General features: G+C 52.1%; 2 protein-coding genes and 1 long non-coding RNA gene across 9 annotated transcripts in view; 1 reads left to right on the top strand and 2 right to left on the bottom strand.

The window, feature by feature from the left end:
- The window catches only part of FAM107A (family with sequence similarity 107 member A), a 54,497-nt gene extending 52,416 nt beyond the window's left edge, over window positions 1-2,081 (bottom strand). The window contains exon 1 of the mRNA XM_058726385.1: window positions 1,677-2,081. Within this exon, the coding sequence (XP_058582368.1) occupies window positions 1,677-1,700 (24 nt within the window). The 5' untranslated portion in view covers window positions 1,701-2,081. The remainder of the gene's footprint in view (window positions 1-1,676) is intronic.
- The window catches only part of LOC131509986 (uncharacterized), a 110,694-nt gene that overhangs the window by 89,703 nt on the left and 4,308 nt on the right, over window positions 1-16,683 (top strand). The window contains exon 2 of the long non-coding RNA XR_009260844.1: window positions 12,972-13,034. This is a non-coding gene — a long non-coding RNA (uncharacterized LOC131509986). The remainder of the gene's footprint in view (window positions 1-12,971; window positions 13,035-16,683) is intronic.
- FAM3D (FAM3 metabolism regulating signaling molecule D) overlaps window positions 9,659-16,683 on the bottom strand; it is a 34,484-nt gene continuing 27,459 nt past the window's right edge. For all 7 annotated transcript variants that reach the window (XM_058726373.1, XM_058726372.1, XM_058726374.1 and 4 more), the window contains 3 exons: window positions 13,348-13,432; window positions 12,541-12,667; window positions 9,659-10,052 (listed from right to left, as the gene is read on the bottom strand). In XM_058726373.1, coding sequence (XP_058582356.1) covers window positions 9,963-10,052; window positions 12,541-12,667; window positions 13,348-13,432 — 302 coding nt within the window. In that variant the 3' untranslated portion in view covers window positions 9,659-9,962. The remainder of the gene's footprint in view (window positions 10,053-12,540; window positions 12,668-13,347; window positions 13,433-16,683) is intronic.

Genomic DNA, 16,683 nt, shown 5'->3' with positions numbered 1-16,683 from the left:
GTAGGCATGGCTTTCAATGTGGGGGCTAGTCCTGGCTGACTGGTGGGGGAGTCCTGGGATGCTGTGCTGAGGGGGATTTTGAGGCCGTCTACACTTAGTGGGAAAGGGTACTGGGATCCGTTGGTGATGTCTGTCACAGGTGGGGGAAGAGAGGATGGCAATATGTGAGCTGTATTTGCCGTTGCTGCACGAGACCTTGTCAGGGTCTTTTCTAGGCCTGGAAAGCTATTCTCCAAGGTGACTCTCAGCACAGGTAAGATCTAGAGGCTGAGCTCATTCCCCCTTGGGAAAGGAGAGGAGCTGGAAGACTGTTCCTGAAAGAGGAGATGGGTGGGGCCAGGGCGCAAAGCGTGGCTGGGACGGCCGCTCTGGGCTGCTCAGATAATCTACCTGTCCTAACTGCGGGCTGGCTCGAGGGAACACTGCGGGAGGGAGAAGGGACAGCCACAGGACATCAACCTTGTAGGATAATGCTGCTGGGGGTGCTGAGGGGCGGCAGGAGCTCCCAGGTCTGACTGCTTCTGAAGCGAAGGAGGTGGGAAGCAGAGGCTGGCACTAGGAGGCCCCAGGGGGTTATCTAACCCAACACTCATTTTCCTGATGGGGAAGCTGAGGTCCAGAAAGACTTCCTCCATCAGGTCCATGATGTGTTTTACTTTAAGTTTGAAAAATGTGGCATGGGCTGGGTTGGCAGAAAATTTGGAGCCAAGCACAACCATGAGCTGTTTGAGGATTAGAGCCCCTGTTTACTGGGCCCTCTGGGTGTTAGGCAGTGTGCTAAGCACTTTATAGGTATCAGGTCATGGAACCTCCCAGGAGGTGGGGACTGGCCCTACTTTACAGGTGAGGAGCTGAGATCCAGAGGGGTTCATCTCCTTGGCGCAGTGGGTAGATGGGGGAGCTGGGACTGGGCTGCCTGACCACACCATTGGGATCACTGTCCTGGACAACCTGGGCTGAAAGCATGCAGGAGAATCCCCAGGGAGCCCTGCCTCCCCTTCTCCTCCATCCAGGAGGTCTGGGCCAGCCCCAAGAAGGCTTGTGGAACAAGACCCCTCACATGCCCCATCTCTAATGCAGACACAGGGGGTGTATCGACCACATTTTCAGAAACACGCATAGGCTTTGCTGTCTACAGATCCCCTACTGGGAGCTCAGATGTAGAAGGTGATGCATAATAATATGAAGAGAATTCTATAATAATATATAATAATAATAATATATAATATAATATAATAAATATATATGTATATATGTATAATTCATTTAATTCATTTAATATTTCACTGAGGTAGTGACTATTGTCCCCATGGGGAAGTGAGTTACAGAAAGCTTTGATACCTTGCCCACAGACACTCCCCTGGTGCATGCGGAGGGGCGGCCACAGAGCCTGTATGTAGGAAAGCAGAGAGGCATATGTATAAGACCAGAGAGCCCGTGAGATTGGGCAGCCCCAGGTCTGTTCCAGAGATGGAGAGATCAGATGGCTTTGTCTTAAGCCCCAGCCAGGTTTCTAGATGCAAATCTTGGCTGTGAGCTCAGGGAGGGATGCCGGGGGGCAGTGGCTGGGTGAGGCCCCCCAGAGCCGGTGGGTAGGTGGGTGAGGGCTCCCACTTGGTAAATGCAGTCTCCCTCCCCACATTCAGGGACCCAACAGGACCCTCAGGGGCTCTTACCTTCTTCCCCTGGACTGTTCCCATGGCACAAAGTAGGCACCAGGCCTGGTTGGGCCTCGGGGGGCCGGCTGGGGGTCCTCCCTGCTGATGTTGATCTCAGGAGCCGGGGCCCAAGGGGTTCCCCGGGCCAGGGTCCCCTGTCCTCTCGCGGCTCATTCTCCTCAGGCTCAAAGGAGGCTTTCACAGCTGTTCCTAAGCCCAGAGCTCCTCAGGCAGGCTTAGAGTGATTGATCCTGTCAGAGGCGCACGGTGTCCGCATGTGGCCCACACGTCCTGTGGTCCCTGTAACTCCTCACTTCCTGCACCCCTGCCTCTCTCAGAAAGGGAAACTGAGGCATCCAGGGTTTGGGGGAGAAGCAAAGCAGTCCTCTCACCATGCAGCCGGTAGCTTGGGTGCGGCGGGTGACCTCTGGCTGGCCTAGCAGGCAGGACTTGGCCTTCTTGCCAGGCCGGGCACCAATCCGCAGACAGGGCCCAGACAGTGGAGACTGTGTGGGACAGCTGGGGCATGGGGCTCAGGGCAGGCTTGTGTGGGCACATAAACCTCGGGCTGGACAGCCCCATTAATAAGACACTTGGGGGCAAGGGCTGTCCCAGAGCAGAGACTCTGAGAGCAGAGCACTTCATTCAACAGGACAGTTACCCAGGCGGGGAGGGTAGGGGGGAGGGCTGGTCTGGGCTCAGGCCAGGAAAATATCTGGAGGCTGGATTCCAGGCCCAAGGCCAAGTTCTCCAAGTTACCCCAGCAGTCACCCTCCTTCTCACTTGCTACCACCTTCCTTTTTATCACCAGCATGGGGTGAGTTTAAGGCCAGAATCACTTTGGGCTTCCGTCCTAGCTCACTCTTCACAGTTGTGTGACCCAAGGGGGCATGATTTGACCTCTGGGAACCTCAGTTTCTTCATCTGTGTGTGTGTGTGTGTGTGTGTGTGTGTTCCTATAATCACACTGCACAGTGTTGCTCTGAGGGCCAAAAGAGGTAGGTGTGTACAGCCAAAGCCATTGTTCTGATAAAACAAATCAGATGATGTCATTCCCTGTTTTATCGTCTCCCACTTGACGGAAGAGGGATATCAACTGCCCCACCCCATGGGGCAGTAAGGATGAAATCTGGTGACTTGTGTAAAGCTCCAAGCAGAGGATGTGGACAATAACAATTCTCCAGAGAAGTTTGGTGCTGCTGTTATAATGCTGTTAATAACACTGATGATAAAATCACTGCCTATTGGCAAGTCCCAGGTAACCAGTTTGATTAAGCCTAACACCCTTTCTTAAGAGGTGGCTGGGCAGGGAAAATCTTGCCACCCTCACTTGGCTCTAGTATGGTGCCTCACTGGGAAGTGGTGATGATTTATGACACAGATGATTTATGAAATGGTAGTTGGCAGTGAAGGCTCAAAGATTAGGCATTCTAGACCCAGCTTTGCCCACAGAATGAAATTCCTCGTGGCCTAAAGTTCTGATCTATCAAGTTTTTCTTGCTTCTTGGACGTCATTTCCCATTCCCTTTTCTCTTTGACAATTCCTGGATCATACCACCTTTCTCCTCACCCCAGGACCTTTGCACTGGTTGTTCTCTCTGCCTGGAATGTTTCCCATCTCTCTCCCTCAACTCCATTTTTAAATCCTGCTTAATTCTTTTCTTTTTATTCAACAGACTCAATTATCTCCTCCTCAGATAAGCCTTCCCTGACCCTCAATGCAAACTAGCTTCCTGGGTTCTCTGTTTATTATTTTTTCATTGTTCAGCTCCTGCACCTGAATGGCAGTTCCACAAAGCCTGGGACCTGGTCTGTCTTGTTTATTAGTTCACCTCCTGGGTCTAAAATAGAGCTTGGCACATTGAAGTCACTCAATAAATATTGGAGGAGTGGGTGAATAAATGATGGAGGATGAAATGAAATAGTCTAAGTACATAGAGTGCCCAACACAGCCCTGACTCATTGTAAGAGTATTAGTACTGTCCCCTCTAGGCAAGCAAAAATGTGGCTTCTTCCTTTGCTCCTTCTTCTGGTCCAGCCCCTGCCTCAGCTGCCACCCGTTCCTTTTCTCCCTGATTCAGTCATGGCTGGCATACCGCTTCTGATTTCCTGCAGTACAGAGAGCATTCACGACATTGTAAAGGGCAGCGACTAAACTGGCCGTCAGCCAGAGCAGTAAAAATGCCGTAAGTCAGCCCTGAAGATCAAACTCCTTTGGCAGCCATCCCATAATTATCTACCAGCTTGGCTCTTGGTAGGATGGGAGGAGAGAAAAGGAATTTTACCTGCTTATTAATTTTTCCCCATCTGCTTGGAGTCCTGCTGAAATATGACTTATGAGCTGCACTAAAAGCTTGGTTGCCTGGAGGTCTTGATTGGCTGAAGGTCTGAAGCCTGGCTTCTGGCAAGATGAGGGTCTGAAATGCAACATTTGGGCCTCATGCCATGGGCAGGAATGGGGGTGGTGGACCCAGAACCTAGCACAGGTCTTGGCACCAAGGAGTGCTTGGAATGCAGACACAGATGATTTATGAAAAGACGGTTGGTGTCGCAGGGTCAAGGACAGGGTCTAGATCTGGCTTTGCCTTGTCTCACTGTGTGGCCTGGGCATAGCTCGTAGCCTCTCTTTCTCCATGTGCAAAATAGGCTGCAAACATCTGTTCCTTCCTGACTCACAATCTTGTAGAGGGGAGCAAGGCTTACAAAATGTGGGACGGTTTTGAAAAGAGGAGTTGCATATCACTCAGACCGACTCCCTCATCGTCTCTCAAAGCAATGATGGTGGATTTTGAGAACGTTGACTCAGAGGTTCTGGGCAATTTTCAAAAGTCTTCAGAGGCATTCAGGAGGAGGAGGAGGAGGAAGGGGAAAAGGAGAAGGAGGAGGGGAGGGAGGTGGGAGAGAAAAACATTGTTCATCCCTGAGGAGTTTTAGGGCAAGTATTTCTGAAGGATTTGTTTCCTGTAGTGACGTAGATGGACTGGGATTCCAATCCTTAATCGGAAGCTTTTTAGGCGTGTGACTTTGGACAAGTCCCTTGGCCTCTCTGAGCCTCATTTTCCTCATGTGTAAAAGGAGGTAACAACAATGGTGCCCACCACATAGGGCTGTGAGGATGAAATGAGGTAATTCATAGAAACCTCTCCACAGAGCCTACAGCAGCAATTCCTAAGGGGGTTGGGTGCTGCTCTTATGCTGCTATTAGAGTAATAGTAAATTCACTGCCCATTGGTAAATCCCAGGCATCCTATTAAGCGGAGCGCCTTTCGCCAAACTGGGTGGGCAGAGGTAACCTTGCTACTCTTCCCCTTTCTGTCTTGGTCTGCCACCTGCTGGTGAGGACCAGAATTACAGCTGCTGGAAAGCCCTCCCCCTTACCTCCCCTTACTTCCCCCCTCCTCAGTCTTGGGAGAGAGGAGTGGCGTCTAGGTGGGGAGAGGGTAAGGAGATATGAGCCCCAAATTCTGAGGCCACGAGAAGCTTGCAGAGATTCCTAAAGGCTTGTCCACCGCAATGATGAGAAAAATCAGTTCTCATGTCTTATCCGTTTTACTTCCCGAATAACTGCTACTGGTCCCCTTTGTTCCATCCCTCTGCATCTCCTGGTCCAGGCCATCTCTTGGGATGATACAGCAGCCTCTTCACCCTGGCCTCGCTTTCTCCACTGCCTTCTCCTTACGGCAGCCAGGAGGAATTCTCAAAAACTGCAGATCTGGTCGTGTCATTCCCCAGCTTCAATCTCTCAGTGTGTCTGCACAGCCCCTGGACAAAGTCCTAGCCCCGTCCCCCAGCCCACAAGGCCCTTAAGGCTGTCACCCCGGCCTGCTCAGCCCTTGTTATTCATCTCTTCCCTTTCCAGGCCTCTCCAGCTTGCAGGTCTTGTTCATGCTGCTCCCTGGCCTGGCCTCCTTCCCCTCTTTGCCTGGGGAACTCCTGCAAACTCCCAAGGCTCAGTGTGGATGCTGCTTCCTCCAGGATACCTTCCTTGATCCCACAGTCTTTCCCAGCATAGCCCTTATCAAGTCATATTGCCTTTTTATCTGGGTTCCCCATGGGGACTCTGAGCAGGGACTGTGCCTGGTCTTCTTCACTGTGGTATCCCCTGTGCCTACCCAGTCCTTGATGCATAGTGGGTGAGTAATGACTGACTCAACTCTCTCCAGCCATTTTCTTGGACTCTCTGTCTTGCCCCAATCCTGAGCTGACCTGGAGGTCCCTGTAGTGGCCACAATGCCCTGGCAATGATGTTAAGAACCTCATGGGTGTTTGGCATTTTGTGATGCCCACCCCAGGGGACCCTAGGGGGGCTGGTTCTAGAATTGCATCTCCTTGGTGGGTTTTGGTGGTACGCCTGATGGTCATCTGGGCTCCCTTTCATCATTTGGAGGATGTGCCAGCAGAGACCTGCCCCTGGTTGAGGAGGAGGGGAGGCGGGAGGGGGCATGTCCCGTAGTCTCAGCCTCATATTCTCCAGCATGCAACAGCACATGCCCTTTATTCATGGAGACCTGACCCTGTGGGTGACAATTCCTACATGCTGGGTGTCTTGTCTCCTAGCCCAGGCCCAGGCTCAGTCCCATCCAGTTGGCCTTGGCCGCTGCCTCTCTTGGGATGGTTCCCCCAGAAGCCGACTTTGGGGTGAGGATTCTCATGCAGGTGATTTAAAATTTTTTTTAATGTTGATTTATTTTTGAGAGAGAGAGAGAGAGATAGAGAGACAGAGAGAGGCAGAGAGTGAGCAGGGAGAGGGCAGATAGAGAGGGAGACACAGAATCTGAAGCAGACTCCAGGCTCTGAGCTGTCAGCACAGAGCCTGATACGGGGCTCGAACTCAGGAGCATGAGATCATGACCTGAGCCAAAGTCGAATGCTTAACTGACTGAGCCACCCAGGCACCCTGCAGGTAATTTATTAAGGATGGGCTCCCGGGGGACACACGTAGGGGAGTGGAGGAGCAGGACAGGAAAGGGGAAACAACCAAGCAAAGGGACACTTTCAGGCCAAGTTCCAGCTCTGGTTCGATCCCATGGGGAGCCCTGGAGTGTAAATTGCACCTCATTGCTGTCCTGCTGCAAGACAGGGAGCCGGGCTTTCTGGTTCCCAGCCAGGCGGTCAGGAGCTGTGGACCATCCTGTAGTGATGTGAACTCCCACACTTGCTGGCCTCTCTTTTCTGCCCCAGTGAGCAGAGGAGGTATGAATAGCCTGAGAGCAGTTCTCCAAGAGGAGTGCAGACTGGTCGAGGGGACCTGGGTGGGGCACCAGCCATTCCAGTGTGCTGCCTTTCCAAGCTCCCCCTCTCCAGGAGACGCTATCCCCAGTTCTCTGATTCATCTCATTGACGTTTTCTCAATCTTCTTTAAAGTGCTGTGCGAGACAGCTTTTAGAAGAGTACCACGAATCTTCTCTCACAACCAGGTGGCCATCCCATGTCCTTTTATTTTTTTATTTTTATTTTTTAAAGTTTACTTATTTTGAGAGAGAGAGAGAGAGAGAGAGAGAGAGAACACAAGCCAGAGAGGAACAGATTGAGAGGCAGAGAGAGAGAGGATCCCAAGCAGGCTCTGAGCTGCCAGCACAGAGCCTGATGCAGGGTCTGAACCCACGAACTGTGAGATTGTGACCTGAGCTGAAGTCAAGACTCGGCCCCTTAACCAACTGAACCACCCACGCACCTCCCATATCCTTTTAAAATAGGGACCACTGCCAAGAGCTCTGCCTAGCCCTGTTTCTGGCCATGGACTTACTTTAGAAGTCCTGGGGTGCTGGGGTGGCTCAGTCGGTTAAGCGTCCGACTTCGGCTCAGGTCATGATCTGGCGGTACGTCAGTTCGAGCTCCGTGTCGGGCTCTGTGCTGACAGCTCAGAGCCTGGAGCCTGTTTCAGATTCTGTGTCTCCCTCTCTCTGACCCTCCCCCATTCATGCTCTGTCTCTCTTTGTCTCAAAAATAAATAAACGTTAAAAAAATTTTTTAAAAAAAGTCCTTATTGTTTTTTTTAAATAAAAAAAATTTTTTTAAATGTTTTTATTTATTTTTGAGACAGAGAGAGACAGAACATGAGCAGGGGAGGGGCAGAGAGAGAGGGAGACACAGAATCTGAAGCAGTTCCAGGCTCTGAGCTGTCAGCACAGAGCCCGATGTGGGGCTTGAACTCATGGACCGTGAGATCATGACCTGAGCTGAAGTCAGATGCTTAACCAACTAAGCCACCCAGGTGCCCCTGGTTTTTTAAATTTTGTAAAGTATTCTGTGAAGTGAGTCAGCTAAGCGAAGAGGAGTGGTGCGGTCAGGGTCCAGGGCCTGCAGAAAACCCGCATTCAGCTGGCCTCAGTCAGTCCTGGGGATGCGGAAGGAAGGGCGACTGGGTTCAGCGGGAGCCCTTTGTTAGCACTGTCAGGTGTGAACAGAAGGCCCTGCCACGTGGAACAAAATGGGAGGAGTGGAGCACATCCAAGCTGCCAGGCATTCTCCACCGGAAGAGTCAGTTGGTGGCGGGGGTTGGGGCGGGGGGCACCTGGGTCGCTCAGTTGGCTGTGCATCTGGCTCTTGACTGTGGCTCAGGTCATGATCTCCAGGTTTGTGAGTTTGAGCCCTGACTTGGGCTCTGTGCTGACAGCACAGAACCTGCTTGGGATTCTCTCTCTCTGCCCCTCCACTGCTCATGCTCCCTCTCTCAACTAAACTTAGAAGAAAAAAAAGAGTTAGGTGGGGCCACCAGCAAACTCCCGCTTTAATCCCTGAGAGTGATCTGCACTGGGAAAAATGGGGGAATGGGATTGTGTGGTGGGGGTGGGGGGAGCGGTGCCTGGCTGGGTCCCCTCTTCTGACTTCCTCAGCCAAGCCTGCTCAAAGTTGTCCTCTCAGGCTTTGAGCACCGATCTTCACCCTACTGGGACTGCAGCCCAAGTCCTAGCCGCCATGGCTCCTGGCCGAAGGTTCCCACACTCTGTCCCCTCCGCCCCAGGCCCTCTTGGCCCATTTGAAGCCCTGCTAACCCCAGGGCCCCGCACCACTGGTTTACACAGGACTTGAGCTGCTGCTGGTCTGCTGCATAGGGTGTTCGCACCTCTCCATAGGTTTTGCAGCCTCTCCAGTTCACGCTCCGGGAGCCAGGGTACCAGTGCTTTCTGTTCCCATGACCCCCGCCCAGGATCTGGTCTAGGCACTCCCTGCTTGGCCCTTCTCAGAGACCGCAGGCAGGGTCTTTGTACATGTCCCTTGGGCCTTACCACCTCAGGGAGCTCCAGTGGCTGGTATCAATGCCTCTGGGCTAAGGACTCTCTGCAGAGCCACAGATGGCCACTCTGTCCTCTGTAGGGCGGACAAAAAGTGCTCAGGAATTCGCATCAGCCCCAACACGAGCAGCACCCTCCCTAGCAGTGACTGACAGGACTGAGCAGACGCATCTCAACCTCGCCCTGGCTAAGAGATCTCTGGTGTGTGTATTCTACACGGATTCCTGGGGATCCTTGTGGGACTGAGCTCCACTTACCCACAGCTGTAGCAGAGCCGATAACACACCCTTTACTGGCTACCTTCCTCCCCTGTCTTACTTCCACAACCCCATTGGTGTTTTCTAGAATCACTTCCCAAATAAGTCTCAGGGGCTGCTTCTGCAGAACCACTCAGAAACAGCCAGAAGGTCTTTCCTGCAGCCTGCGTCTTCCTCCCAGTCTTCCTTAGGACCCCCCCCCCTCCCCCGCCCCTGCCCGCCCTGCTCCGGCTCTGATTCTCCATCTCTCATTCAAGCAGCAGATCAAGGCAACATGCTCTGTGTCCGTCCTCTGGCTCTCTCTAGTCCTGTGGGTCTTACAGCTTAAGCTGAGAGCAAAGGATTCATTTACCCTTCAGCAAAATCTCTATGAAACCAACCTCCTTTCCAGCTGCTTAACCTGGTGCCCGAGGCTGTCATCGACCTGTCCCAGCTTGTGGCCCAAGCAAACCCGGCCTGGGCCAGTTTGATCTCAGGGAGAAACACTGCACTTCGGAAGGTCAGAACGTTCATTCAAAGTCAGCAAAAATAAAATTTAATTGTGCGCCGCAGGTATGGGCAGTCTGTCCTTCCTCGGGAGTGACAGCCAGCCTGTTCTCTCCAGAGCAGACGGGCTCTGGAAGGATCCCTGAGTCTGGCCACCTTGGGTGAGCCGCCTCAGCCCATGAGAGGGGTCTGCTTCCAAACAGGGGAGGTGCACAGTGCAAGGGGATTCCCCCAGCACTTTCCACAGGCCTCTTGGCCCCCTTCTCGTCGCCGCAGCCAGCTCTGACTCCTAGAGTAGCCAGGAGCTTCTTTGGTCCACAGCTACCCTACGGTATCTTTCGGGGAACACAGCCTTCCAGCTCCAGCAGCTCCGGCCAGCCCTCGTACTTGTTTGTGTCTGGGTTGTTCTTTAAGAACTAGAGAGAGAGAGAGAGAGAGAGAGAGAGAAAGAGAGAGACGTGGCCCACAGGGGAGGCTGTTAAGAATTCACACCTGAATTTTCATTGTGCTTTTAAACCTCATGCCTTCACTCACTTTGTTCTGGCTGTGGCCCCATGGGGAGGTGGTGGTGTTGGATATAACCAGCCCATTTCATAGGAGGGGAAACTGAGGCTCAGAGGGACTACAACTTGTCCAAGGTTTTACAGAGGGGATCAGAGCTCAGTCATCCCTCGGTGCCTTGGGGGTGGGGGGCGGCGGGGAGCACCAAGCGTGGGAGGTGGGCTTGCCGAGCATTAGCTCCTCTGCCAAATTCTCTATCAGCCCCTCTAGGACACCCCCAGACAACCAGAACAATGAGAAGAAGCATCCTAGCAATTCGTGAACACTTGTCCTATGCCAGGCACAAAGTACCTTATGTTTTTATTCCTTATGGTAGCCCCAGGAAGGGCATACTGTTATCATCCCATTCTATAGATGGGGAGCCTGAGGCACAGAGGCCCAAAGTAGCTGCCTGTGGCCACTTAGTTGGTAAGTGGCAGAACCACTTTGTAATATTAATTAAAAGTAAATAGAATAAAATCAGTTAAGATTGTGTTTAAAGTGCCTGGGCTTAGTTTACGGGAGAAACGAATATAAGTGGCAAAGTCTACCAGTGGGATAATCGTGGCTCACCCTAGGGAATAAAGTCATTCTAGGTGCTGCTTCTCTAACGCCCAGTGCCCCGTGTGTGGGAACAAAGGACTAGGTGGTTTCGATCACACCGTGGCCTCCAATTCATTTCCGGGTGATGGGTCGACTTGCGTGCTTCTTCTTTGCTGTCTTGGCCCGGTTTTGATGGGTTTGGAAGCTGGGCTTTATGAAGAACCGCGCTTGTGGCCTGAAGCCTCTTCCCTGCCTCCCGCCCTGCCCCCTCCCTGCACCTCACACAGGGATGCGCTGGAGCCCCCGCCCCGATGTCTGTGGTCTTCACCCAGAGGCTATCAACAGAGGGCTCCCTCCTTTTCTCCTCCAGCACAAGCTACTTTGTACAGTCATTTTTAAAAAGTAATTTCTAACGACCTGAATTCATTCTCTTAGAAACTCACGCATACAAACAAGGCCAGCATTTTCTAGACAGGGCAAAAACCGTTGCAGCCCATTGTGGTCCCCCCCAACCTGGAGTTCAGCCTCCTGACGCTGTCCCTCCCTGCCACCCATGGCCCCTTCCCTGCAGGCTGCTGTGCCTCTTGTCTGATTGCTGCCTGGGCCTCCTCCCTGCCTTCTCCACACTTCTCCGTGCTCAGCTGGGGAGGCTGTGCTAAAAGCATCAGGACGGGAAATCTTTGTGGAGGCAGGCTGACCTGATGACAGCTGCATCTGCATCGCTGAGTAGCTCAGACCTGAGCAAGCTGGTTAAAACCTCTCCATGCCTGCGGATCCTGGACTGTGAGATGGGAGGATAATTGTACCTGCTTCATGTGGGAATCAAAGAAGGCGCTGCAGGTAGCTTGCTCAGCCGAGCCTGCACAGAGCAAGTGCTTGCTGAATGCTAGCTAGTCTTTCTTATATATCAATCTGTGCTTGTCGCTTTCCTGCTTAAGCCTTCCATGGCTCCCCACTGCCTTCGGGATAGAATTCACTCACCTCGCTAGACCTTTATGCCTGAATCATCGACTCTTAGCTGCCTTCTGGGCAGAACTGAATGTTGTCACCTCCAAAGATGGGGCTACTTCATGCCTGGGGAAGATCTGGCTAGTTCTCCCACATTTTGGAACTGCTCTGAGCTGGGGACGCACAGATGGGGGACAGGGAGAGAAGGTGCAGCCTTTCCCTGCGGGTTCCCAGTGCTGCCTTAACTCCCCTTTCCTCCTCTGAGCAATCCTGAGACTCCATTGCTGGGGGGCCTCCCAGGCCCTGCTTGGGGACACCCCTGGGTAGTGACCGTAGAGCCACATGTCATGGACCCCTGCCGACCCCTTCCATATCAGGTGGGCTCTCCTGTGTCCTCCTCTTGATGCAAGTTTACTCTCTCCACAGGGAGCTTATAAGGGGACAGCTCCTCTGGTCCAAACCTCTCTCTTCAGGTGGGGAGCCTGAGCCCTTGGGGGGAAAAGGGGTGTGGCTTAGGTTTCCATTGGGACCAGAAGCTAGGCATCCCCCCTTCTCTGGGCTCCCCTCTCTGCCTGTCATGCAGGCTTCATCTCTACATTCCTTTCTCTTTTTTTCCATGTCTCTCTTGCCTTCATCCTTCTTTTCTCCTTTTCCTTCTCTTTTTTGGTACTTATCCGATAATTTATTATGACCCACCTCCTTGCAAAATAGTCAAGGCCACTTCCTGCTGGGGGATTACCCAGTCAGGCCACTCTGACCTCTAGGGGTCCCCACACCATTCTTCCAAGCCACCCCAGTCCTTGTCCATCTATCCCTGGCAACTTCCCCCCACCCCACCCACTTCACTGGGATGGGATGCGACCAGGAACCCACCTGCTCAAAGGGGCTTTTGTCCTTGAGGTCTTTGGCTCCTAAAAAGACCCAGCTATCTCTGAAGCCCAGCTGCTTTGCGTAAGAACTGCCCAGGCTGGAGAGGAGCTTCCTGGTCTCATCATTCAGTCTGCAGAGGAGCAGAGAACACGGTGAGCTAGAGGGGTGGGGGAAAGGTCAGGTTCTCAGGCCCTTGGCCTACGAGCAGAGTTGTGTTCAGGAAGAACAGGGCTGAGTGGCAAGGACTTCTCTCAAGAAGCCACTTGGAGGGGGCTGGAGAGGTGTTAGTACAATTTTGCTTCTGTTTACAAATATACATGTTTATTTGGAAAATATGGAACATCACAGAAGAACTAAAAATTAGAGTCTCACCCTGCTTGACATAATCATTATAAAATTTTAATATATTTCCTTCATGTCTTTTTTTCCCCCAGGTACTGTGGGATCATACCAATGGTTTTACAAACTGCTTCTTTTTTTCCTCTTAATGCTAAAAGGTGAGCATTCTTCCATATCCTTAAATTATTTTCTACACCATTTTTGATTATATATATATATATATGTATATAATATGTCACCTACCGGCATAATTTCTATAACTAGTAGGTCTTTATTGGACAGGGACAGTGTGTCCAGTTTTTTACTGTTGTAACCAAGGCTGTGATGGGCCTCCTAGAACATGTACACTTGTCTGGTTATTTCCCTAGGAAAATTGCCAGAAGATAGAGCCAGCAGGAGAGTGGGAAAAGGCACTTAGGGCTTGGAAGCATTTGGTTTGCTATGGCCTGGCAGGTAGAGGTTCCCACTTACCTGGTTCCTGGGTCGTCATAGGAAGCCACCAGCACGAGTGCGCCCTCTGGAATTTCTTTAAGGAATTTCACCAGCAGCTTCACTTCTGCGGGAGGAAGGAAAGGAGGGTGCTGGTCATTTAGGGGAAGTGGCCACTGGTCATTCTCATTCTCTGCTACTGCTCTGATGAACCAGGAGTGGCCAGCGGCAGGCTGACACTGAGCTCCGTCTGAAGCTCTGGGGCCGGTAGGAGGTGGCATCCGGGGTGGAGCTGTCTGCAGCCCTTGTCCAGGGGAGAGCAACGTGCACAGAGCAAGGGTAGCCTCATTCAGGTGGTTAAACGTGGACATTGGAATTTGAAAATTCCACAGGCAATTCAGATGTGCAGCCATAAGTGAGAGACATTGCCCTAAGGGCCCTTGGGGACCTACACCCAAGGTATGGAGGTCTTTGGCCCCTAAGAAATCATCTCTCAACATCTCTGGGCTCTTTGCATACCCTCCGCCACCTCCTTCTACACTAGTTAACCACCTAACTTGTCTGTCCTGACTTTAGAGGATAGACACACTGGACCACAGGCAACTCAGGTCACTGAGAGAGAACATTAGTGTCCTACAGATCCCAGCTTACACCAAAGAGCAAGCTTCCCTTTGCATCTTGAACACCGCACTGCAGGTGCAAAATCTGTGCATTTAACAGAGACAGGCCTAGCTGCAGCACGTTGGGGAGGGGTCAGCACCCAGCTGGAGCTTATCTTTATGGCCATCTTTGCTGCATAAAAAGTGATAACTTATGGCAGCGATATAGGTTCCTTTTTAAGATTATTTAGGTTAAAAAAGTGAGCTGATTCAAAGGAAAATACTAACAATTCAGACGGTACCCTGGACATGGCATAAAGTATGCAAGGGGCTCTTGAATGGCTGAAGAAGTATGGACAAGACTGGCCTAGTGGGAAAATCAGGGCTGTATCTGTCACACAAGGGTGATCAGTAGCACTGCCCAGAGAATTGTTATAAAGAGCAAATGTGACGATGACTCTCGGGCATACAGAAAGTGCACTATAATGGAACTGCAATTCTTAGCAGCATCTGTAACATAATTTTGGGGGGCCGGCGCAAAACGAAAATGTGGAGCCTTTTGGGGCACCAAGCTGACTCAGTCGGTAGAGCATGTGACTCTTGATCTCTGGGTTGTGAGTTTGAGCCCTACGCTGGGCATAGAGATTACTGAAAAATAAAATCTTAAAAAAGACAAGGAGACTTTTGTTAAAAAAATATTAAGAATTTCAAGATGGCAAAACTAGAGCATCAAACCAAACCTGAATTTGCTCTAAGCACAGGGCCCTGTATGGCCACTCCACCCATAGGTCCATGCCCATGAAGACAAGCCAGTTCTTATATTCCCTGAGGATCCCTTGGACCTAGGGGAAGAATCAAGTCCTGAAAGCCAAGGTCAGCTGTCAACCAGCTCAGTAACACAGAGGTCTGTGTAGTCCATGACCACAACCTGTCCTCAAATGCTTCTGTTTTTGGGTCCCTGTCAGTCATGGTTACATTCAACTTGATAATAGGGCAATATAAAATTTAGGTTTTTTTTGAGTTATTTCTTCCCCCTTTTCATTCTGACAATGACCTCCTTGCTTCTGAGTCCTGTGGATGGAGTGAGGGAGAAGGGAAGGGAAGGGAGAACACTGAATGAGCCCCCCAGGTCCTTTCTCCAGCCAGGCAGGGCCCCTCCCACTGATTAGTGTGGGTTACCATTCAATCCCCATGTCAGTCTCATGAAGTGGACACTGTGGATTCCCTCCATTTTACAGATGACAGAACTGAAGTTCAAGAGGTGTCATTGCCTCACCCTGAAGTCTTTGACTCCAGAGACTGGACCTTGTCCATAAACCTGGCCCCCGGCCACCCTGAACACCTGGGGGGGTCCTGGACAGAGAACAAATGACATCCTCTGGCCCTCGGCCAATAGTCTACCCCACGTTCTTCTCACCCCTGTCTCAGCTCTGTCCCACACCAGGAGGGGACTTGCGTGCCTGCATGTGGACACCCCCAGTCTGCTGTTCCAAGCTCTGTCCACACCATCCTCCCCTCCAGCAACTGCCATGCCCTGGCCAACCTTCAGTCCTAAAGGTGTATCTGTGGCTTCTGCCCAAGGAGGTCACACCTCGAAGACGTCTGCGTGGGCCCTGATGCAGGCTTCCAGTCGGCACCTCCTCTGGCCTTGCAGACCCTACCTGAGAGGTGGGACTCAGGTGGAGGATGGCCATCATAGGACCCATGGGATCCTCTGAAGCCCTGGGCACAGGACAGGGTGCCGGCTTGTGTCTCTAAGTGTGGTTACCTTGCAAACATTCGCAGCTGTGACTTCGGGCACCAGACTCCCATTTCAATGCCTCCTTTTTTTGCAAGGCCAAGAGGGCTTCCCACTTTCTCGCTGCCTGGCTTTGTCTCCTCTTGGGCTTGTGCGGTTAGGTGGGCACAGTAGGGGAGTGATGCCTGAGCCTGGAGCTGGGCCCTGAGGTTGCAGGCACAGGGGAGGGTAGCCTAGCTGAGCTGGGCTCTGAGAAGGGGGGTGAGCTCAGTTCACCTATCCTGATGGAAACCGGCTTTTGCAGGACCAGGACTCCTGCTGCCTGCAAGGGGCCGCTCAGCTGCTTTTCCAGTTCTTATTGAGGCTCCTGTGTCAGAGGGAGGGAGGTGGGTTGCCAGCTGGGCAGTGGGTGGCATAATGGGTCTGGGACTTATTCCACCATGTTTTGGAAGATATCGGGATTGTTGGGTGAGAGTCCTGCCCCCACCATGGCTTTGCCAGTCAGCCTGTGGGTGAGGAAGCTGCTGGTGGGAAATTTCAGCCCAGGTAGGTCTGTGTCCTATAAGGCAAGGAGGACAGTGGGGTGGCTACATGTACAGAGAGGTTCAGAAAGCATGCCTGTGCACAGAGAGAAGAAAAGATGTCTGTAGAAAGATGCAGAGAGCTTGGAGCCTCAGAGATATCCTTTCTGGACCTTGGGAGGCCTTGTCCTGTCCTTGGGCCCAGTGGAGACCCTGCAGCCTTAAAATATAATACTCTTCACCCAGCAGAGCAAACTAGGCCGTATGTCCTTGCCCTAAGCACTTCAGGGCACACATGCCTGGCCTCCACCTGCCAGCACCGGCATATCTTTGCCTGAAGGTCTTCTCCCACCTCCAGACATTCCTTTGTGCCCTGGGGCAGGCCAGAAGTGTGGGAAGTGCCAAGGAATTAGGGGCGGGAGCACCCCAGCTCCCTTGCCCCTTGAGACCTCTCTGAGGCATGTGTCGGACACTGGCTCCTTGAGTTCCAGTTGCCCGCAGCGTTCAGCTTGATGACACA

This window comes from Neofelis nebulosa, chromosome 4, assembly GCF_028018385.1.
Source record: "Neofelis nebulosa isolate mNeoNeb1 chromosome 4, mNeoNeb1.pri, whole genome shotgun sequence".
In the NCBI taxonomy this organism is placed as follows: Eukaryota; Metazoa; Chordata; class Mammalia; order Carnivora; family Felidae; genus Neofelis; species Neofelis nebulosa.
The sequence above is the reverse complement of the archived record's forward strand: the minus strand, read 5'-3'. Positions and strand labels throughout refer to the sequence as shown.